At 44.8% G+C, this 22,821-nt stretch overlaps 4 protein-coding genes and 1 pseudogene across 5 annotated transcripts; 1 reads left to right on the top strand and 4 right to left on the bottom strand.

Moving 5' to 3' along the window:
* Positions 1-3,535: 3,535 nt before the first annotated feature.
* Positions 3,536-6,858, bottom strand: LOC127346042 (beta-fructofuranosidase, insoluble isoenzyme 4-like). Of its 2 annotated transcripts, XM_071828759.1 has the most exons (7): positions 6,726-6,858; positions 5,837-5,845; positions 4,888-5,744; positions 4,624-4,782; positions 4,153-4,394; positions 3,969-4,062; positions 3,536-3,878 (listed from the first exon to the last, which is right to left on the bottom strand). In XM_071828759.1, the coding sequence occupies exons 1-7, from the start codon at positions 6,730-6,732 to the stop codon at positions 3,684-3,686; spliced, it is 1,563 nt and encodes a 520-aa protein (XP_071684860.1). In that variant the 5' UTR covers positions 6,733-6,858; the 3' UTR covers positions 3,536-3,683. The 2 variants fall into 2 exon arrangements, with proteins under 2 accessions (XP_071684860.1, XP_071684859.1); XM_071828758.1 differs by lacking the exon at positions 6,726-6,858 and having other exon boundaries at positions 5,837-6,568.
* A 118-nt stretch (positions 6,859-6,976) lies between these two features.
* On the bottom strand, positions 6,977-7,526 carry LOC127346045 (beta-fructofuranosidase, insoluble isoenzyme 4-like; annotated as a pseudogene).
* Positions 7,527-9,959: 2,433 nt separating this feature from the next.
* LOC127346043 (fructan 1-exohydrolase) lies at positions 9,960-13,430 on the bottom strand. The gene is made up of 7 exons (XM_051372573.1): positions 13,187-13,430; positions 12,331-12,339; positions 11,377-12,233; positions 11,113-11,271; positions 10,686-10,927; positions 10,505-10,598; positions 9,960-10,414 (listed from the first exon to the last, which is right to left on the bottom strand). The coding sequence occupies exons 1-7, from the start codon at positions 13,383-13,385 to the stop codon at positions 10,220-10,222; spliced, it is 1,755 nt and encodes a 584-aa protein (XP_051228533.1). The 5' UTR covers positions 13,386-13,430; the 3' UTR covers positions 9,960-10,219.
* Positions 13,431-14,111: 681 nt separating this feature from the next.
* LOC127346046 (vacuolar protein sorting-associated protein 55 homolog) lies at positions 14,112-15,843 on the bottom strand. The gene is made up of 5 exons (XM_051372576.2): positions 15,825-15,843; positions 15,694-15,745; positions 14,973-15,012; positions 14,803-14,887; positions 14,112-14,546 (listed from the first exon to the last, which is right to left on the bottom strand). Exons 2-5 carry the CDS (start codon positions 15,724-15,726, stop codon positions 14,363-14,365), a joined length of 342 nt encoding a protein of 113 aa, XP_051228536.1. The 5' UTR covers positions 15,727-15,745; positions 15,825-15,843; the 3' UTR covers positions 14,112-14,362.
* An 840-nt stretch (positions 15,844-16,683) lies between these two features.
* On the top strand, positions 16,684-20,344 carry LOC127346044 (uncharacterized). Its single transcript, XM_051372574.2, has 10 exons — positions 16,684-17,416; positions 17,531-17,602; positions 18,026-18,118; positions 18,231-18,312; positions 18,413-18,469; positions 18,815-18,879; positions 18,979-19,074; positions 19,171-19,257; positions 19,339-19,419; positions 19,491-20,344. The coding sequence occupies exons 1-10, from the start codon at positions 17,321-17,323 to the stop codon at positions 20,148-20,150; spliced, it is 1,389 nt and encodes a 462-aa protein (XP_051228534.1). The 5' UTR covers positions 16,684-17,320; the 3' UTR covers positions 20,151-20,344.
* The last annotated feature ends 2,477 nt before the right edge of the window (positions 20,345-22,821 follow it).

Genomic DNA, 22,821 nt, shown 5'->3' with positions numbered 1-22,821 from the left:
TTCTAACCATCGTGTGAGGAAACTCCGTGATGTTTTACCTTTCTTCTGGATACAGGCTTGCAAGTCGCTTGTTGTGGCAGGTCTTTTGTAGGTGCCCCTGAAGTGCTTCTCAAAGGCTATCTTCATGTCAAACCAACAAAAGATGGTGTTCTCCGGGAGGTCGCCGAGCCAGGTACGAGCTGGACCAATAAGGTACAACTGGAGCATGCGGCAGGCGATTCTCTGGTTCCCTCCGGCGAAGCTTACTGCATTGAAGTAGTCTTCGATCCAGGTATCGGGCCTTTCGCTGCCATCATAGTGCTTCAGATTTCCGGGTAACTTAAGGTTCAAGCCTTTTAGATATGGCTCCTCTCGGATCATCCTGCCGAAGCATTTTGGGCCAATGTATTCAGATCTGTACTCGTTGAGACGTTCCCTTGCGTCGCGTGGGCCGGAGTGGGGGGACTTTGAGCGGGAACGAGATCTCCGGCCACCGCCTCCGCCTCCGCCTCCTCCGCTGGGTGGCGGGGAGGGAGATTTGCGAGGGGGCCTGTGGGACCTTTTGCTTCCGCCTTCGGATTCACCACGCCCTTCGTGCTGCTGACTCCGGCTTAGGTGGCTACCTTCCCCATGATGGCGGTCGCCTTCGTCGTTCCGGCTTCTGCAGTGCTCCGGCTCGCGTTCTTCATTCCGGCTCCGACGAGGTTCCGGCGTACGCTCCATGTTCCGATTCCTCTGAGGGACCACGTTATCGCGGATATTGATTCCGCCAGGCCCATGGGGCCTGGTGTTTCCGACTGGACTACGACGGCGAGGGGGCGGAGGAGGTGCCTGGGGTTATGGCGGAGGTGATGGATTCCGGTACTTGTCTCTTCCAGTGTACATCGGATCCTTTCCCTTTCTGGGGTCCGTCGGAGGTGTTTTCGAGGGTACCGGGATCGGATTTGGATGTTCTCTGGTCCTTCTTCTGCGCTCCGTGGATCCGGTGCGCGATTCATCGTCACGGTGCTGTCTTCCGGAGACGTCCTTCTGCGCGGTGGATACACATAGATCCGGGTTGGATTCCAACCTGCGCGAAGTGTCTGCCTTACTCTGTTGCTTCATTGCTGAAGCTACCAGTGTGCGGAGGTGTGCGATGTCGATTTCCTCATCTTGCTTGGCCAAGATCTCCGCAGCTTTCTTCATATTGTCCTTTGGAGTGACAAGTGGCTGCTGATTTGTGGGAGTTGCAAAGTTGATCTTTCGAGGGCCAATGGCCTCCCGGCGGATTCTATCTGCCTCCTTACCAGCGTCCTCCATCATGGTTTCCCATTGCGCTCAGAGTTTCTTAGCTTCTTCCAAGCATTTTGCAGCTTCGCGCTCTCTCTTGAGGAAACTTTCCATCACTGCTCCTGCCTCTTGCCTTTCCTCCAGCATTGCTGCTGCAGTGTTGGCAAATACTTGGGCGGTGGCCAGCATCTCCTTTCTTTTTGCTTCTAGAACTTCAAGATTTGCGGCTTCGTCCGGAGTTATTGGTTTGTTGAGGATTTCCGAATGTGCGATAGCACCCCGACCAGCCTGTTCGACGAGCTCATCTGCGGTCATGTATTCCGTGTGCCCGGAGATGTGTCCTTCTCCGGATTCCGGCGCGACGCGGAAACGAGGTCGCGAAGGCGGAGTTTCCGAAGTGGACTGGTCCAGGATTCCGTCGCCAGTCGGAGTTTCTTCGTCAGTTTCCTGCTCCAGCCCAGTTATGGTCGCAAGAACCTGTTTAGGTGGAGCGGATTCTGCTTCGGCTGTCTCCTCATCTTCGAACTCTTTCATGGCTCGATTGTACTCTTCTGTGTTCATGGTGGACATATCGTCTGATGTTGGGCTTAGGTTGCCCAAGATCGATTACTCCTTCTCTCCGGCATCCTCTTGATGGTCTGGAACGGCGCTATCTCCGGCAGCCTCCTGCTGATCCGGGGCGTCACTATCTCCGGTAGCCTCAACCTGCATGGGTCCAGCTTCTTCCTGGGGAGGAGCGGTTCCTGCGGTATGTGCGAGGAAGTGCACGAAGTGGCACCTTTGCTTCTCTAACACCTGGGAGACCCAGGCGGATCTGCATTGGTCTTCCACCGTAATTTCCTGCTCAGGGGCGGATTGGGTGGGCTTCAAAATTTCCGGATCTAAGGCGGAACCTTCTTTAGGAAGCTCCTGCATCTCAGATCAGATCTTCGCGACAGCGTCCTGCTCAGCGGCGGTCGCGTCAGCGTGACTTACCAGAGCGTTTTCGTCGGAATCGGCGGTTTCGCCGATGAAGATGTGTATCCCGCCAATCGGGACAATGGAGAGCTTGACGGGGTTTGTCCTAGCCGGAATCCAGCACTCGTCTTGAGGGACGATCGGAAAGTTGCCGGCGTACAAGACGCGCCCCACGGCGATGGTGTCGCCGATGCCTCCGAAGGTAGAACCCTCCCGGTTCCGGCCTCCAGACGCCGCTGGCCCCACGGTGGGCGCCAATTGTCGTTGCCTATTCGACGGTACCTCGGAGGAGGGATCCTCACGAGGGGGAGAAGAAGTAGGGGCCATTGGGCGGAGAGTCCTCGGGACGGTGGTACGCGATTTACCCAGCTTCGGAACACCTGCTCGATGACAGGGCCTACTGCTGCTTGTCTGGAATTATCTGGGCGCTTTCGCGTTGTTACAATGAGTTGTGGTTGTGCCTCTAGGGCTCCCAGGATCCGGCTTATAAAGACGTCCGGATCTAGGGTTTACACGGAGAGTCCTAGCGGGAATACAAGTCGCCTAACTACGGAACGTTACATTGCCGTGTACGTCAAGGATCCGCCTTTCATCAATGTCGTACTGGATCCGGATACTTCATGGGCCATCACGGATCCGGCCTCCTTCGTAGGTCGGTTAAGATCCGGCTCCTTGCTCCTAGGCTGGACTTCATCCTCTCTTATCTACAGCAACTGGGCCGCCCGATGGGCTACATGCCACATCACCATCTGTGGGCCACCCAGGCTTGCCGGATCTAGGCCATGCCGTTGATATACCCATAAAGTATACCCACAACACTCTTCTTTGCAATGAAAAGAAACGCAATGTCATTGTGTTTTCTCGAAAAAAATGCTGTGTTTAACGCGGGGACAGATTAGTAGGCCATGATTGTTTGATTGCTACCAAATAAGAGATTTGTGCATTATTAATTAGCTCAAAATATGTGGTTTTGGAACAATTTGTTAAAAAATTGAGGAAAGATGTTATAAGTTCCCCTAAAAGTGGAGGTTTGCAAAATTCTCTCTAAATTATTATTTATGTGGAGTTTATGAAAATAAGCTGAAACTATAATTTAAAATTGTTTTTTATATGCAGCATAACAATGGCAAAACAAATGTATATGATCCATTGTTCCCAAAATATATTTAACACAAAAATATGTTGATAAAACTAGAGCTCCACCTGATTGCGACCACTGCACATCAACCACACGAAGGGTCTTTTGCCATCGCTAAACACGAGAGTGATAGAACAACAACAATAAAAATAAAAGTAAGCATAACGATTTTATTTATTTATTTCCAAATAATAGTAACTATAGTATATGAATAATTGAGATCAAGGAAACAATCAATTACGTTTGCCTGCTGAATTTCCGTTTATTTCTACGAACGAGTGCTCATGAATAAGAGAAAGAATCAATAAAACGAATTTGCACTTCTGTGTTAATCATCACTTCAGCCTTTCTTTAAATTCACTTGTGCTGTCATCATGCTCCATGCCCTGAGATGTGGCACCCTGACCGTGGTACTTCCATTGTTGAAGGCATACATTTGGGCCTTCCCGTCATCGACAATCGCCACTGGATAAACTCTAGCTATGATACATACCCTGCCACCGCCGCCAAAGCTCTCCACCGCCGACCGATCAATCTACACGGCAGCATCCAGCCATCCATTTTCAGTTCTGAATGAAGTGCATGACATGAATATCAGGAGAAATGTCAAAGTATCCCGACTTACTAGAGTTCTCAGAGATATCTTCCTTTCCTTTTCAAGATCAAATTCAAAGAAGCCTCCATAGGCTGGTGTGTACAGTCCTTGTCTTAGGGAAGACCTGGGCAAAGAAAATACATATTTATTTTTAGCTTTCATGGACATATGATGGAGAGGACTAACCAAAATTAAGGCAAAAAAAAGTGCTAACCTTCTTATATCAGAGCACATGAGTATCATGTACTCTTTCTGTGATTTGTAGACTCTGAAGTGCACAACAGTGTGCTCCTCCATGTCGCTGGAGGCCAGAATAACAAGTCCAAATGGCCCTATACCACCATGAACCGATGCACCCGCTTCCCGGCAATGCTTTTCGGGGTCCAAAAGCCAGGAAGGATCAAAAGAGTCGGCGTCATCAATGGACGTCAGCTCAAAATCTATCTCCACATCAGCCTGTTTCAAGATTTTTCTTATGCCTCATTAAGTACTGTTGTTGCTCTATAAAAATACATGAAACACCTAAGCGTACTATATATACACCTATCTTTTTGTTCCAAAAACTATTCAGTACTATATAATTAGTAATTGTCAGAACACCCAACCACTTTTATTGGCACAGCATTTTGAAGAAAAAAAAAATCTTTTGAAGACCAAGTAAGCACGCTTGTGAAAAGGAAAGTACCTGCAAAGTGTCAACTCCATTAATCTCATAAAGATCTCCCTTCTCCAGATCTAGTCCTTGATAGCTGATTTCATTTCTTCGAAGGGACTCAATCTCTTCAACTGGCCATTGCAGCAACTCCTTGCCATCACGGTCTAGCCAAATTGTCCTGGGAATTGCCTATGTGTGATAAAAATTGAAGTTAAAGATGTTACACTGATTTGCTGAGTCAGTTAAATCATTATTTCAATGTAAGCACAGCCAATTAGGGGCTGATTTTCTTACATAGATACCAGCCCAGCCTTTTGCGACGTCATCTGAAGAACTATCTGACTCGTTAGTCCAACCCCATATGATCCTCCTCCTATTTTTCGAGTCGAAGAACGATTTTGAAGCATAGTAATTGCCATAATCGATCCTTGGCAACAACCGACGGTCATCGAGGGCAGTATCAGGCACAAAAGCATCACGTTCGAGATCATAAACCCCGATCATGTACTTGTCACATTGATCTTCACTGACTTTGAGGACATGTTTGGCGCCTTTCGGAATGGCTGCGGACAGGTCCAGTCCACCGTTACTGCCCGGTAATACCGCGAAGAAGTCCAGGCACTCCCACATAGTGGAGGCACTGGATGAATACAGTGGGTGATCAACTCTACTCCAATTCAGAAAGTCTTCACTCTTGTACAAAAGGGCTGCACTGTAACCGTTCACCTCAGCTCCAATTCCTATTCTCCATAGTCCATCCGGTCCGATCCAACCCGTCGTCGGATCCCTGAACTCGCCCGGGTTCATTCCTGGTCCAACCGGTTGGAGCACCGGGTTATTGCCTGCCTTGGTCCATTCTCTAAGGTACGGGTCAGACCGGTTATTAGGAAGTGCAATGTTTTGGACCTGATGATTCTCTGCGTCGCCACCGGTGTACATGATGACCGGTTGACCACCGGAAAGAATTGTGGCTGAGCCGGACCAGCAACCTTTTATGTCACCTGGCGTATCCGGTTCTATTGCGGGTTCAAGTATGATCCAGTTCACAAGGTCAGTCGAAACCGAATGGCCCCAGACAATGTCACCCCATTGAGGTCCATTGGGGTTATGCTGGAAGAATAAATGGTAGATGCCATTGTAGTACATCGGTCCTGAAATTTTATAAAGGCAGAATAAGTTCTAGAATCCTGCATTTTTTTTTCCTTTTTTACTTGAAAGTGTTTTGTGCCTGAAATATTCATACCATTTGGATCTTTTGTGTTGCCGTAGATTTCCATGTATCGCCAATGCATCAAATATATGAAAAAGGTGAGAGAATATCAGTGACTTGCAACAGATGTACAATTAACAGGATAACTGGTAAACAGAACCAAAGATATTCTGGATCTCAAAACTGGTCAGTACATCTTTATTTTCTTGTTTCGTGTAAGTACAACAGATCTCTCCAACATTTTTCAGACACATGATTTCTGTTGTTGTAATTGGTCCTGAAAATGGAAGGATAAACGCCATGCTTCCTTAACTGAATGCATTCTGACCAAAAGCAACAGTAGCAGTGGAGCAAATAATGAACATCTTCAGAAAACACTATGGAAGTACATAGCACTTTCCATGTAATTGATTCACCATTTCTGCAATGAATACTTGTTTTTTGCGTAAGCAACCAAAGAATATTGTGATCATCTAAATCTAACCGCGGCGCCTTAAACTGAGCGTCTAATGTGTGCAGCATTCAGCAACAGATAGGCACAAGCAATCGTGTATGTGAGCGCCTGCGTTTGTACTGTGTTTCTCAAAAAATAAATAAAAAAATACGCACAAGCAATGAGTTGGCTACCAACCTTTCCCTCTCCTATAGTTTACTTTTTGTACAAAAACAGTTTTCAATGATAAAGGTACAGGGTATCTTTCAACAAGTATATTATCCAACATTAGCACACAAAGTTAAGATCTGCTAATACTAGATTCAACTTAGCTACTCCAGTGGGCAAGGCAACCAATCAGACCAGTTTTTTCCCCTGGGACCAAATCAAACAGTACACTCTGAGGCTCTCTGATTGGCCACAACCAGAAGCCAAAGCTAGAAAGCAGAGAGGAATCTTTCAAAAAAAAAAATCAGAGAGGAAACATACCATTCATCCAGTTCTTGGGGGGCTGGAAGTGGTAGGCGGTCCGGTACCTGTCGCTGACAATGGAGGGGGCCTCTGGTTCCCGTGCACAGAGGAGGGATCCCTCGCCATTCCTGCTGCAGAGGAAGATCCCTCGCCATTCCTGCTGCAGAGGAGGGATCCCTCGCCTCTGTTACTCGTCACATTGATCCTCGCTGACTTTGAGGACATGTTTGGCGCCTTTCGGAATGGCTGCGGACAGGTCCAGTCCACCGTTACTGCCCGGTATTACCGCGAAGAAGTCCAGGCACTCCCACATAGTGGAGGCACTGGATGAATACAGTGGGTGATCAACTCTACTCCAATTCAGAAAGTCTTCACTCTTGTACAAAAGTGCTGCACTGTAACCGTTCACCTCGGCTCCAATTGCAATTCTCCATAGTCCATCCGGTCCGATCCAACCCGTCGTCGGATCCCTAAACTCGCCCGGGTTCATTCCTGGTCCAACCGGTTGGAGCACCGGGTTATTGCCTGCCTTGGTCCATTCTCTAAGGTACAGGTCAGACCGGTTCTTAGGAAGCGCAATGTTTTGGACCTGATGATTCTCTACGTCGCCACCGGTGTACATGATGACCGGTTGACCACCGAAAAGAATTGTAGCTGAGCCGGACCAGCAACCTCTTATGTCACCTGGCGTATCCGGTTCTATTGCGGGTTCAAGTATGATCCAGTTGACAAGGTCGGTCGAAACCGAATGGCCCCAGACAATGTCACCCCATTGGGGGCCATTGGGGTTATGCTGGAAGAATAAATGGTAGATGCCATTGTAGTACATCGGTCCTGAATTTTTTTTATAAAGGCAGAGTAAGTTCTAGAATCCTGCAATTTCTTTTCCTTATTTCTTGAAAGTGTTTTGTGCCTGAAATATTCATACCATTTGGATCTTTTGTGTTGCCGTAGATTTCCATGGATCGCCAATCCATCAAATATGTGAAAAAGGTGAGAGAATGTCAGTGACTTGCAACAGATGTACAATTAATAGGGTATAACTGATAAACAGAACCAAATATATTCCAGATCTCAAAACTGGCCAGTACATCTTTACTTTCTTGTTTCGTCTAAGTATAACAGATCTCTCCAACATTTTTCAGACACATGATTTCTGGTGTTGCAATTAGGCCTTCAAATGGAAGGATAGACGCCATGCTTCCTTAACTGAATGTTTTCTGACCAAAAGTAACAGTAGCAGTGGAGCAAATAATGGACATCTTCAGAAAACACTATGGAAGTACATAGCACTTTCTATGTAATTAATTCACCATTTCTGCAATGAATAGTTGTTCTTTGTGTAAGCAACCAAAGAATATTGCGATCATCTAAGGGTGATTTCTTTTGGGCTTATGCATAAGCTTGCTTATAGATTCTGGTGGGGAGAAGCTGTGGTGCGCAGAAGCTTCCAGAAACTTTCAGGAGACTTCTTTTGGGCTTATAATGTTTTGGCTTATTTGTGTCAATGAGTTGTGAAATGTCTATTATACCCCTGGATCAGATCACGCAAACTCCATCCCAAAATCAGATCACGCAAGCTTGAAGCTGATGGCGATGTGGAGGGAAGACCAGGTCGGGGCAGAGACGATCTGGCCGGGTGGGAGCTCGACGGCCGGTCTTGGAGCTCGACGGCCGGCCTTGGAGCTTCGGGGTTGAGGGCGGGGCGGGTGGGATCCGGCCTCCCGCTGCCAGGATCTGCGGTCGGCGGCTGGGGAGGGCGGCGACGGAGGAACAGCGCCGGGACATTGGTTTCGTTCGAGCGATGACGGGGTTGGGGAGCGAGCGAGGACGGGGGGTGGGGAGCGATTAGTTTTTTCTTTTTCTTGTTTTCTCGCTTTGACTCAGGTAACTGGGCGGTGGCATTCTGCTGTAAATTCCATGAAACGACATGTCCATTTCCACAAAACGTTTCGTGAACTCGTGGGGAAGCTCGGGAAGCTGCTCTCGACCAGTTTCTCCCCACTACACGTACATGGGCTTCTGGGGCGCTTCTCGGTGGGGAGAAGCCAGACACTTCTTTTGGGCTTTTGCTTCTCTGGACCTATAAGCAGCCCATAAGCCTCAAAAGAAGTCACCCTAAATCTAACCGCGGCGCCTTAAACTGAGGGTCTAATGTGTGCAGCGTTCAGCAACAGATATGCACAAGCAATGAGTTGGCTTGGTACCTTTCCCTCTCCTATAGTTTACTTTTTATACGAAAACAGTTTTCAATGATAAAAGTACAGGGTATCTTTCAACAAGTATATTATCCAACATTAGCACACAAAGTTAAGATCTGCTAATACTAGATTCAACTTAGCTACTCCAGTGGGCAAGGCAACCAATCAGACCAGTTTTTTCCCCTGGGACCAAATCAAACAGTACACTCTGAGGCTCTCTGATTGGCCACAACCAGAAGCCAAAGCTAGAAAGCAGAGAGGAATCTAAAAAAAAAAAGAATCAGAGAGGAAACATACCATTCATCCAGTTCTTGGGGGGCTGGAAGTGGTAGGCGGTCCGGTACCTGTCGCTGACAATGGAGGGGGCCTCTGGTTGCCGTGCACAGAGGAAGGATCCCTCGCCATTCCTGCTGCAGAGGAAGATCCTGGATACATAGGAGGAGAAGGAGAAGAGTGCCAGGAGGAAGAAGGCCCAAGCTTGGGCCATGCCGACAGAAGGAGCACGAGGAGGGAGATAGGATGTGTGCGGATGCTCTGTGGCCTGAGGGATGAGAAGGCTCTGCTTGCTGGCTAACTTGTTGTTTAGTTAGGTGAACAGGAGTACGACAATCATGGTATTGGTAGTACCGTATTTGGCTTGTTCCAAAAGAGATTCCAAATTGAAGTCCTTCTCACAGATATTTTCTGGAAGGTTGAAGATTTGACAGTGATGTTTTTTTGCTTCTTTTTCACCTTGTGTCTATTTGCCACCCTAATGATTGGTCCGTGGCAATCTCATGACATACGACCAATTTGCAGTCGTACAAGAAACAGTCGCGATTCTAGGTGATCACGTGAAAAATGGTTATACGTGTTCCAATTTTTAAGAAATTGGCAACAGACACACGCAAAAGCAAATGACCAAACGGAATGGGGGCAGACATGACCGAGCAACTCTGACGTTCCATCAGTTTGGCGCCATGCTTCAAGTGCAGATTCTGAACGCACAAAGAAGTATTTTTTTCAGCCAGCACTGCACTTTTGCCAAAAAAAAAAAAGAGAGGGGGCGGTATAGACCAATAATATATACCAAATTATATAGTTGAGAATGTATAAATCATGCAGTTTTCCTTAATTTTGTTCCTTCTCCTTAATTTAACACAGGGAGTTCTCCTGCATGGTTCGAAAAAGAGAATGTATAAATCATACTAAAGGAACATGGAAACAATCAGCTACTTTTTGGAATTTCCTTTTATTTGTACCAAGGAGAGCTCTTGAATGAGAGTACAAAAATGAAGAAAAAGAAATTGCTCTTCTCTGTTAATCATCACTTCAACCCTGAATTACATTCACTTGTGCTGTCATCATGCTCCATGCCCTGAGTTGTGGCACCCTGACCGTGGTACTTCCATTGTTAAAGGCATACATGTGGATCGTGTCGTTGTCGGCAAGTGCCACTGGATAAACTCTGGACGTTATGCAGACCCTGCCACCCCCGCCAAAGCTCTCCACCGCCGACCGGTCAATCTACACAGAAACATCGAGCCATCCATTTTCAATTTTGACATGAAGCGCATGAAATTAATAGAATGAGAAATGGCAAAACCTGCAACCTACCAGAGTTCTGAGAGATATCTTGCTTTCCCTTTCAAGGTCAACTTCAAAGAAGCCTCCATAGGCTGGTGTGTACAGTTCTGATCTTAGAGAAGACCTGTGCAAATTATTATTTTTAGTTTCAGACAAAAAAAGAAGATGGAGAATAATAAGGGAAATTGAGGCAGATACCATAAGCACTAACCTTCTTAGGTCAGAGCACATAAGAACCATGTAGCTTTGATGTGATTTGTAAACTCTGAAGTGCACAACAGTGTGCTCCTCCATGTTGTCAGAGGCAAGAACAACAAGTCCAAATGGCCCTATGCCGCCTTGAACCGATGCACCGGATTCACGACAATGCTTCTCGACATCCAAAAGCCAGGAAGGATCAAAAGGATCGGCGCTGTCAATCGATGTCAGCTCAAAATCTACCTCAACATCAGCCTGTTTCAAGAAAATGACGTGCCAGATTAACTACAGTGGCCAATATTTTTGTTGCCAAATATGTACAGTTTTTACAATTAAAATTTATCATAAGACTCTGCAGCTATCACTCGCATGACACTTTTTTGTACTGAAACTTTTATTATTTGGATGATCAAGTAAGCATGTTGGTGTAAGGAAACTACCTGCAAAGTGTCAATTCCCTTAATCTCAAATAAATCACCCTTCTTCAGCTCTAGTTCTTGATGGTTGATTTCATTTCTTCGGAGGGACTCAATCTCATCAATTGGCCATTGCAGCAATTGTTTGCCATCGCTGTCCAACCAAATTGTCCTGGGGATTGCCTAAATGTAATAAAACTGGAGGTTAAACATGTTACACTGATTTGCTAAATACGTTAAATCATTATTTAAATACGAAGCAAAGCAATTAAGGTTAGGTTTTCTTACATGGATACCGGCCCAACCTTTGACAACATCATCTGCAGGACTATCTGTCTCGTTAGACCAACCCCATATGATTCTCCTTCCTTTTTTCGAGTCAAAGAATGATTTTGAAGCATAGAAAGAGCCGTAATCGATCCTCAACCACAGCCGACGGTCATCTAGGACAATATCCGGAACAAAAGCGTCAAGTTTGAGGTCATAAACCCCAATCATGTACTTGTCAGACGAATCCAGGCTCATTTTGAGGACATGCTTGGCGCCTTTCGGGATGGCTGCGGACAGGTCCAGTCCACCATTATTGCCTGGCAATACCGGGAAGAAATCCGGGCACTCCCACATAGCAGAGGCATTGGATGTATACAGGGGGTGATCAACTCTAGTCCAACTTAGAAAGTCTTCACTCTTGTATAAAAGTGCAGCACCGTAGCCATACAGCTCAGCACCAACTGCTATTCTCCATAGTCCGTCAGGTCCAATCCAACCGGTTGTCGGATCCCTGAACTGGATCAAGTTCATCCCTGGTCCGTCTGGTAGAAGCACTGGGTTATTTCCTCCTTTGATCCATTCCCTCAGGTATGGGTCAGACCGATTTTTGGGAAGCGCAATGTTTTGGACTTGACGACCCTGCGAGTCGCCACCGGTGTATATGATCACCGGCTGATCACCATTTATAATTGTGGTTGAGCCTGTCCAGCAACCTTTTATGTCATTTGGGGTATCCCGTACCATTGCGGGTTCTAGCCGGAGCCAGTTGACGAGGTCGGTTGAAACTGAATGGCCCCAAACTATGTCAGTCCCAATGGTGCCACCCGGGTTATGCTGGTAGAATTCATGGTAGATGCCATTGTAGTACACTGGCCCTGAATAGTAAATCATTTATAAAGACAGTATAAGTTGTAGGATGCTGCAATTTCTATCCATTTTATTTAGAAGTATTTGTGCTTGAGATATTCATACCACTTGGATCTTTTGTGTTGCCGTAGATGTCCAAGGATCACCAATCCATCGGATATTTGAAAAAAAACAGAATGTCAATGACTTGCAACAGATGTACAATAAATAGGATAAGATTATTGCTATAGCATGAAAAAAAATCTAGATTTTAAAACAGGCAGTACTTCATTACTTGTGTCTGGGTATAACATATCTGTCATCTGTCTAACTAATATATTTCAGGCACGTGATTTCTGATGTTGTAATTAGGCCTGCTGTAATGGAAGAGACAAAACGTCATGCTTTCCTTAACTGAATGTTTTCTGACCAAAAGTAACACTAACGGTGGAGCAAATATGGACATTTTCAGAATACACCAAGGAAGTGGTACATACACCATTTTGGGAGGAGGTACATACCACTTTGGTTTGTGCAATCATCTAAAGAATATGGCTAGTTGGCTACCAATGTATTACTGTAGTATTCCTCAAGATCTAACTGCAGCACCTTACACGGAGTACCTACTGTGTGCAACATTCAGAAACAAACTCCCAAAAGTAATGATTTGGCCACCAACCATTCCCATGCCTAAGATTACTTTTGACACGAAAGCAGTTTGTAATGATCACTATTGCACCTTTTATGTCCACAAACTATGCTGAGAAACGTGCACAGTTTAAAATGATACACTACTCCAATGCATCAGTATATTTTAACAAGTATGTGACTGAAAATTGGCACAAAAAATTAAGAACTGCAACTAGATTTAACTTAGCTACTCCATCTGGGCAGAACAAGAAAAGCACATCAGATCAGAGAGACTGTGATTGGTCACAAACAGCAGCGAAGCAGAGTGGCAAAAGGCAGAGAGGAAACATACCGTTCATCCAGTTCTTGAGGGGCTGGAAGTGGTAGGCGGTCCGGTACCTCTCGCTGGCAATGGAGGGGAGCTCTGGCTCAGGAGACCGCGCGCAGAGGAAGGATCCTCCCTCGCCATTCCTGCCGCAGATGAAGAGCCTGGACACATACGAGGAGAAGGAGAAGAGGGCGAGGAGGAAGAAGGCCCAAGCTTGGGCCATGGGGACTGGGGAGTGAAGGTAGAATGTCTTGTGAGATGAGAAGGCTTTGTATAGACTTTAAGCAGGCGACATAGGTCACGACACTGCTTAGGACGGCCCAAAGATGTTCACAAGTCCTTGTCACAGAAATTTTCTGGAAAAGGAAGATTCGATGAGGACGTCTAATCATTTATTTATTTCCACTTGTGTCCATTTTCCGCTCAGATCCTTGTTCTGTTGTAATATCATGGTAAACACAACCATTCTTCAGTTTTTCAGTACAGAAATAACAGTCGCAATTCAAGGTGAAGATGCTAGAAAAAAGAATTATGTGTTCCTAGATTACACATGATTTTACTTGGATATAAAAAAATAGTTCTTAAAAATATTTTTTCCCAATAAAGAAATTTTATGAGTGAATTGGCTGAAAGTAAAGGAAGAACCACTCGGCCAAAACTGTGTTGTTCCTCTTGTATTGTTATTATTATTTAATAATGACAGATGGCAGAAAATGGAGAACTAGACGCATCCAAACTCCAGCTGTACCTTTTGTACAGCTCTGGTTGGTTTATAGTGTCGACTAGAGATCTGCGATAGTCCGAAAACAGATCACGCACATGATAAACAACCAAATGGAATGGGGCACACATGACTGGGTAACATGGAATTAAGTGCAGAATGTAAACAAACCTTCTCACCTGGCTCCGAGTGCGCAAGTGGCGAAGCCAACCAAAGAGAAACAGTATGTGTCAACAGCAGCAGATCTCATGTATGTTTCACACGGTCGGGTCGGCAAAGGATACATCCACAAGAAAAAGGCTAATTAAGACAGCAGCATCGCCGCCACTAGATTACAGATCTCGAGAACGTGCACAATAATACACAAATAGAGTAGTCATGCACTTTGAACATGCTTCTTTGTACACAGGTCCACGTTAGATCCCACAGAGGGAATTCTTTCTTCTTCTGGGGTTGCTACTCCTTGCAGTATCACGGCTCTACCATTCTTCCTCCAGGGTGGCCCTGTGGAAACACAGCACAGTGCACACGAGGATGAAGAAGGACGTGAACTCGATGAACATGGCCCCGGTCTCGATCAGGCCAGCGTGCCTCAGGATCGCGGGGATGGCGAGGCTTCCCATGGCAGACGCGCCAGTCAGAAACTTTGCAGCGTTGATCCACCTGAAATATGAGACGCCCAGCCTGATTGCCGCTGTTCTGATAGTAAATGCATGGATGGGTATCCTAAGTGATGGCTTGCCTATTATGCGTATCTGTGCCAATACGCATGATTTTACAGTTCACCACCTTTGTGATAGCAAATGCATGAATGTGTATCCTAAGTGATGGCTTGCCTATTATGTGTATCTGTGCCAATGTGCACGTTATAGTTTACTACTTCTCTGAACGAAAGAACATCATCAAATTTACAACTTACGCTCCACCCTCTCCGCTACTCAAGAACCGTGTGGATCCATCACCGAAGAACAGGCATGGCATGGGCACAATGATGTACATGAGTGCTGCAGCACAGGTATAAGAACGTCAGCAGAAAGGCCACAGGGACTTGTCACGGTGATTGGGGAGGATATCAAAATAAACAGTCACCTGCTAACATAGGCCACCAGTTGTTGTACAAAGCACATGCCTGCACCACGAAGATAAGAATCAGGGAATCCAGAAATAGTAACAGCTTGGTCAGATAACAAGAGCGTGGCAATGTAATGCTGCTTCTTTGATCTTCATATAGAAATACTGTAGTAGGATTGCAGGTGTCAGAGCAATCTTTGTGTGCATCAAGCCATCAACTAAGCCTAACCAGCATGTGCAGCACCTAACTGAACATGATGCTTCTACTGTAAGTTTGATCAAGAAATAGTAATAACTTGGTCAGATAACAAGAGCATGGAAATCCTATGCTGCTCTTTAGTCTTCATGCGAAAATACTATAATAGGATTGCAGGTCATTACAATAGGTGATTGATCGTTCTTGGAAAAATAGTAGGATTGAAGGTAAATACATTCGAAACAATCTTTGGGTGCATCAACTATGCCTGATAAGCATGTGCAGCTCCTAACTGAATATTATGCTTCTACTGTAACCTTGACCAGCAACTATACCAGAATATTACTCTGCTTTTTACTAACGGGCATGATGAGTTGTAGAAACGAGATGTGAAATAAAACTGCCGGGTTCCCACTCCTCAAAATTACGGAATCACCCATTGAGTAGAACAGTGTTAGTGATTGCTACTGTATAAGCTTCATAAACCTACCTCAGTTATAAGAGAGTATAAGATACAGCTATAGACCAGTGAACATAGCTTACCAGGATTTGCAAAAGAATGCTCGTGGAGAACATACACGCAAGTCCAGCGAGCCTGTAACAGCAGAAATTAATCAGGTGACACTTGTTCAAATGCCAAACAATAGCTAGAAACATTTTGATCATGAACTTACACTGTAAATAAACGCGTCCAAGAGTAAGTTGACAGCAATGACCCAGCACAATGGACGAAAGCAAAAGAAAACAAGGAACATACAAGTTAGTCAAGTACTTGAAGCAATTTGAAGGAGCACAAAGATATATATTTCGAAATACTCAGAGTGCATGAGTGTAACTGGATTGTGTCAGCAGGTGGTTAGTCGTTCATTACAGGACAATAAGTCATGAAATGGATTAGCCATATTGTATTTGAATTTAATTGAACCCTCTCTCACTATTATAGATAGAGACCCTCTAAAGGTATTAATAGTTGCTTATTACACATGAGGTAGACGCAAAACAAATATACAATTTTACTCAGCATTTCCGGTGCTAGGAATTATTTATTCTTTGATTAATCGAAATCTTTGACTTTTCCGGCTAAGCAAGGTCGTGTGTCCTCAGCATGGCCTCAACATCAATTTCCAAGAAAGTGCGTACGTATCTATCAAACTTATTCATAAACATATCTCAAACTGTTTCATAAGGTGAGCATTGCATATTACCACACCAAGATCTGTCCTAAACTTATTCCAAACAAGGTCAGAATTAAATTGCTATAGCCCGCATTTAGAGCTTACAAACAGCCTACTAGCATTCTCAAGGTCAGAGTTTATGTCATCTTAGGAGGAGCTCAGTAATGAGCCTACTGGCTGAAAGAACAATCCATATGGCAAAGGCGGAATTTCCAGGTACCGCTTTACTCTGTTTGAAAAGCTACGACCGAAGCAACCAATACTGAAGGATATACATGCAATACGGACTTGTTGTAGACATACCGAAGTTTTTTGGCAACACACAAGACCCAACATCAGCACACAAACATCATGCACATAACCCGCTCTGGATTCCCACGAACGCGACACGGTTTCTCAGGGCAAATCATGATCCCCGAGACTAGCTCCCAGCACTATCCCCTAACTAGTTCCCCCGATGTCAGCCTCTCCCACAGGGCAGCGCAGCACCAGAGCTCCTGACCATACAGCGCGCAATTCACAGCCAACCGGAGCTCCGCGCACCCCTAATCCGCGAAAGCCACCCGCCAATTCGTCACCCGCGGGAACCCTAGCGCGGCCGATCCCCTCGATCGCCGCGGCAACCCCCGAATTCGAGCTCAAACGGCGGCGGCGCGGGGATCGATCGAACAAGCTGGGTCGAGAGAGGAGCGGAAGGGATCGCTCACCTTCCACGGTCATCGCCATCTCCGGCGAGGGGGCGGGCGGCGGCGCGAAATCTCCCCGGCGAGCACCTGTTGCCGTCTCCTCCTCCTCCTCCTTTCCGCTCTCTCTGACCGACGGAGTCACGAAGCCGAGTCGTGTTATCGATGCGACGCTGGCTCGTGGGCCCTGTCATGTTGGTGGGCCGGGCCCACCTGTAAGTAATCAAGGCCTCCTTCGATTTGGACTTCTAGGGCATCTCCATCTCGAGGCGGGCAGAGAGGGTTTGGGCGGCGGCGGCGGCGGAGGGAGCCATGACGCGGCTGACGCTGGAGCAGACGGCGAGGGAGGCGGCGCCCGCCGGGTGCCTGGCCACGTTCCTCGACCTGTCCCACCGCTCCTTCTCCGACGTACGTAGAGCGGGAGCTTAGCTCCCCCCTTTCTTCTACTCGGCTAAGCTTCCTGCTTTGTCCCGGCCGCTTGCTCATCTAATCTTGTTGCCGTGCTGTGTCGTGGGTGCGCAGGTGTCGTGCCTGGGGAACTTCAAGAACCTGGAGCGCCTCGACCTCGGCCACAACTGCCTCGTCACGCTCGAGGTACGCATTACATGTATTATTACTATCATTGCCACGCTGCTCAATGGACAGCAACACCATGTTCCTGAGAAGTACAGCATCCTCGATGTAGATTGCTGACATGTCACCCCTTTGGAAAGATGCAAGCTTCCTTTTCTGTTGTTTATAGGAATGGATATCTGCTAACACTGTTATTATTGTCTGAAAATATCATCGCAAGCAACGGTACTCTAACAGCCAAGGTGCTGTAAAACGGCGCCAAAGTAAGCTAATTCCATCACGCGTTCGAATTAGGATTTGGCTAGAGATTGTGGCTTCTGGAAGATAGATATATACTTGGTTAAGCTTGTTTTCTGCAACGGTACCTCCAGCGGTTGTTATCATTTGACCCTCGGTGTGCGTGTCTTCCGATCGTCACCTATAACCATATCTTACATGTTGAAGGGTCTGTCCTCCTGCACCAACCTGAAGTGGCTTTCGGTTATCGAGAACAAGCTCGTGAGCCTGAAAGGTGTGGAAGTCCTCTCAAACCTGCAGGCGAGATACTGTCCCAACCCGTCGTTTTCATTTACCGTGAATCCAGCACTGAACCTTAGCTCACCGGTTGGCTTATAATACTCAGGAGTTTTCCTTATCCCTGACTATGCAGGTACTGAATGCTGGCAAAAATAAGTTGACAAAGATCGACGAGGTCAGATCTTTGACAAGCCTCGGAGCGTTGATTCTGAACGGTACGGTAGTTCATGACTGCTATGCACTAGCACGTACTCTTCTCCCCTGTTGGTAGCTTCTTGATTTGATCATGTTGGATCTTTGTGATCGTTCATGCAGATAACAACATTTCTTCCATCTGCAAGCTTGATCCCCATCATCAGTTGAATACCCTTGGTATGCATTTTGATATACTACTCGTTTATTAGAATAGACCTTAGGTATGTTGTTGCATACTTTCAGTTTTTTTTGTCAGAGTTTGCTGATGAGATTGAAAGATTCAATGGCTGTTAAAAAAGAGTAACTTCTTTTTTGTCAAATGCAATATATAACACAATTTAACGTTCATGTTAGAACTAGAAGAAAATTCGCATAGTAAATACTAACTAAATTATCTACAAGAAATTCATAATGCTTTAGTAAATTCCAAATAAGTTATTAAATACTAATTTATGTATATTATGATCCTGCTTTTCTGTCTTCCCTCAACTTAATTAATACTGAATGTTTGCTCTGCCACAGTTCTCTCTAAGAATCCAATTGTTACTATTGGTGATGCTTTGGTCAATGCAAAGTCTATCAAAAAGGTACTCATTCTTTGTATTGCAGCAAAATCTAAACTATGTTCTGATGGCTTTATTATGTAGCATTTCTAATCGTACTTGACTATTGTATTATCGTTTCAGATATCCATGTCTCACTGTCAAATAGAGAGTATTGGATCTTCTCTTGCTGCATGTGTGGAATTGAAGGAACTTAGGCTTGCTCACAATCAGATCACTGTATGTACATCGAGGGAAATTTTATTTCTTCCTCTTCTGTACATTTATTGCTACTGTTACTTGTTAACGTGGTCTTGTTTCATTTCTGACTTGCAGACAATTCCATCGGACTTGGCCAAAAATACCAAACTCTTGAACCTTGACTTGGGAAATAACTTAATTGAGAGGGTGACAGATTTGAAGGTTTGCATCTGATTAGTTTCTCCCCAGATGTTTAACACCATGATTTGCTTAGATTGCTTCAATCGTTTGTTTGTTTGCTAGGTCCTTTCTGAACTACGCTACTTGAGGAACCTAAATCTGCAGGGAAATCCTATTGCTGAGAAAGACGGTCTAGCTAAAAAGGTGATTTCTCTGGCATCTCTTCCTTCCAGTATGTATTGTCATTCTTGAGTAACTTTGGGTGTTTCTCTCAGGTCATGAAAATTGTGCCGACCGTACGCATATTCAACGCAAAGCCCATAGAAGCCAGCTCCCAGAATGATAACTCTAAGAAAGTGGGTATGCTGAACAAGGATGAAGATATGCTTGCTCATGATCCCAAAGATGTGAAAAAGAACGATAAAAGGAAACGGTCAAAACAACAAGTGCAGAGCCCTGAAAAACCTGCAGCCAAAGATACTCCTCCAGATGTCACCATTGCTACCCCAGTTAAATCTGTACTACTGGATAGTAAGAAAAAGAAAAGGGAGAAGGTAGTCCTAGAGCATGACAAGAACAGTAAACCAAAAGGCAAGGATGATAAAGCTCCTTCCGATGATACCGACGGGAGGGCCAAGAAGGAATCCAAGAAGAAGAAACTTGTCAACAAAGAAGATAAAGATGTGGATGGAATGGATGACACCGAAGTGTCATTTGCAGACTTTGTGTTTTCAAGAGAGGCTGCCTGTCCAGAGCCTGCGCTGGAGGAGAAAACCCAGGGAATTGCTCCCGGTGGGAAATTTGTCGGAGGCCTGGTGATTGATCACACCAAGAAGAGGAAGAAGTCGCAAGGGACTTTTCTTGATGCGTCGGATCTTAAGCTGCTTTCCTCTGTGCCTGAGGTGGGTGTGGGTGGACTGTCTGGGTGGGATTAGTCGTAATGCCTAGTGGGCTTGACAAGTGATTTATGCCTCGCCATTAGTGTTACTAAAACCCTGCTCTAGGGTCTCATTGCAATGTGCCCCATCTTCTGAATTTCTTTCTAAATTTCTTTGGCACCTGAAATATGTAACCAGACATGAAAATGTTGTTTGTTACAGATCTATGAGACTTGAGATGGTTAGAAACAGATTCTCCAGTTTCCTCTGTATTCACAGTTATTAATTTTCAATCATTTTAAGCTTCTAGTTAGCAAAACAAAAGTTTGAGGGATCTACTTAGCAAAATTAAGGTGACCAAGACCAATAAAATACAAAGATATACCTGAGACAGAACTTGCCAATTATGCAGTAAGCAGTATTTTAAAAGTCACCATTGCTGTATATTATAGCCATGAATACAAGTACTGAACATTCAACATGGTAACGAAACCACATAGTTGGATCAGCAGGCAAAATTTCCTCACGAACTTTAAAAAAATGTATTCTGTTATAAATGAAGAATTTTCCAAGTACAGCACGCAATATAGGGTGAAGTGAGGACAGCTTCATCTCTTTGCAAGGATAGCCCTTGTAGGCAGCATCCAAATTTCTTTCTACGGGTCTTTGGCACTTGAAAATTGTAACCTGACTTGAAAATGTTGTTTGTTACGATTAGGTGAAAATTGAGATGCTTAGAAACAGATTCTTCAGTTTTCCAACCACTAGTAAGACAGCACGTGCGTCTATGCAATCTCCGTTTACTATATGGTCTGTATCATAAAACAGTTTGGTATTTTTGAAGTCACACCTACTTGCCGAAGTGACATCTCTCACACCGGCATTTTTTTTAGATATTCCAGTGGTACGTGCAGAAGTGACACCTCTGTCACCGGTACTTGCAATTATGCGACGGCGGCACCCGTTAGCTTGTCCAAATAAATTCATAAACCATGTTAGCTGAAATAAGGGTGTTTGGTGAAATTCACACGTGCACAAACTACAACTTGTATTTTACTTATTCACTGAGATTCTTAACAAATTAAAAATTGCTCTTTAAAATTACTTTGCAACCCCTAAACAAACAAAACCTCTAATTCCACCTGGCCATGCCTACAAGTGAACTGCACATCCTCTCCGTATCCTTTCCACTCCCTTCTCCACCACGCTGCCTAAAAGAAAATTCTGTCACCTGCAAGGATGGTCAAGATTTTAGTAAATAGTAAAGCCCCAAGACATGTGAGCATGAATTAATTTCCTCATCAGTGAGACTTGGAAAATTAGATTAAAAAGGATCTTGGTGCTGCACAATTTAAACATAATGTCAGTGCCTTGCAATGCAGAAAGAATGATTAAAGTTTGTCTAGATCATGTTATCCATATATCAACAGCATGGTCAAAGTATTTCAACTCGTCGTTGCTGCAAATTCTAGCAATATGAATTGTTAGAACATAACTGGAGTTTATCTAGATCATAATATCCTCATATTAACACGTCCGATCCAGATGTCAAATTGTTGAATCAGCACAAATGAAAGCCAAGCTATGTCATGGTATTTAGGAAGTATTTTTAAATCCTTCAGTTGACATGTCTGATTAACGTACCAACATAAAAACCATGTCCGTAAGAAACCTACTGCAGTGCTATGACAGCCCAACAAAGGGAAGCAAAAGTAACAGATCAACAAATTTAATTGGATTGAAATTTAACAAAAATAAACTGGTAAACATAAATGAAAAAAAAGTAAGTTGATATCAAAAAAAGAAACATCTAGGTCTGGCTTGAGATCTCCAGGACTGTATAATTTAAGAGATAAAGTTACTTGAACTTATTAACTGAACATATGATTCAAAAAACTCCTCCCAGAATGATGACTTCTTTGCCTCCAACTGCGCACCAGCCTCACCCCCTCCTCGCAGGTGTACGGAGATGCTTCCTGTCGCCAACTACTCTCTCCAAGTGTTCCCTTCCACTGTTTGATCTTCAATGGCCATCGGGCCATGACCTGGCTCCTGCCGTGTTGAGGCACCGATGTGTCATTGTTGTCTCTTGATAGATAGCCACCACTTGCGTCGGCAGACTCCGCCTCCGAAGTTCAATGACGCAGAGGTGATGTCTACTCTGCTGGATCCGTACAGGAAAATAAATGAGAAGACTATCAATGATGCAGTAAAAAATTGCTCCAGATGAACAGCTGATTGCAATATTGCAATTATTCATGTCAATCCCCAATCACTCGGTTTGAAGAGGAAATGTAAGGAAGCCCCAAATTCTAAACCGAGTCACGTTGATAAGAACAAAGAGAATAAGATATCAATGCCCAACCGCTTCGTCAGTATAGTGACACACGTCGTCTACAAATTGCGCAACTTAAATCCCAAAAAAGTTAGCATCGCAATCGGATATCACAACAGAACACAGCAGAAGTTTGCGTCAACGCTTTTCGACAACCAAATACTATGAACCATACTATATGGTATGAGATTGTTGGCTGAGGAAACTTATGTGTAAATATTTTATACTAATCAATGAACCATTTACTCTGTTAACAATTCAACCAAAACGATGTGCAAATGATGAATCCTAAGTGCCCACTAATCCAAGTGAGAAAGAAAATGGTACTTGCAATCTTAAGTCAATCTGATGGTATTAACATTTTTATTTCTATGCGGTAAAGTGAATTCAACA

The sequence above is a fragment of the Lolium perenne genome, chromosome 3 (assembly GCF_019359855.2).
Source record: "Lolium perenne isolate Kyuss_39 chromosome 3, Kyuss_2.0, whole genome shotgun sequence".
NCBI classification, from domain to species: Eukaryota; Viridiplantae; Streptophyta; class Magnoliopsida; order Poales; family Poaceae; genus Lolium; species Lolium perenne.
The sequence above is the reverse complement of the archived record's forward strand: the minus strand, read 5'-3'. Positions and strand labels throughout refer to the sequence as shown.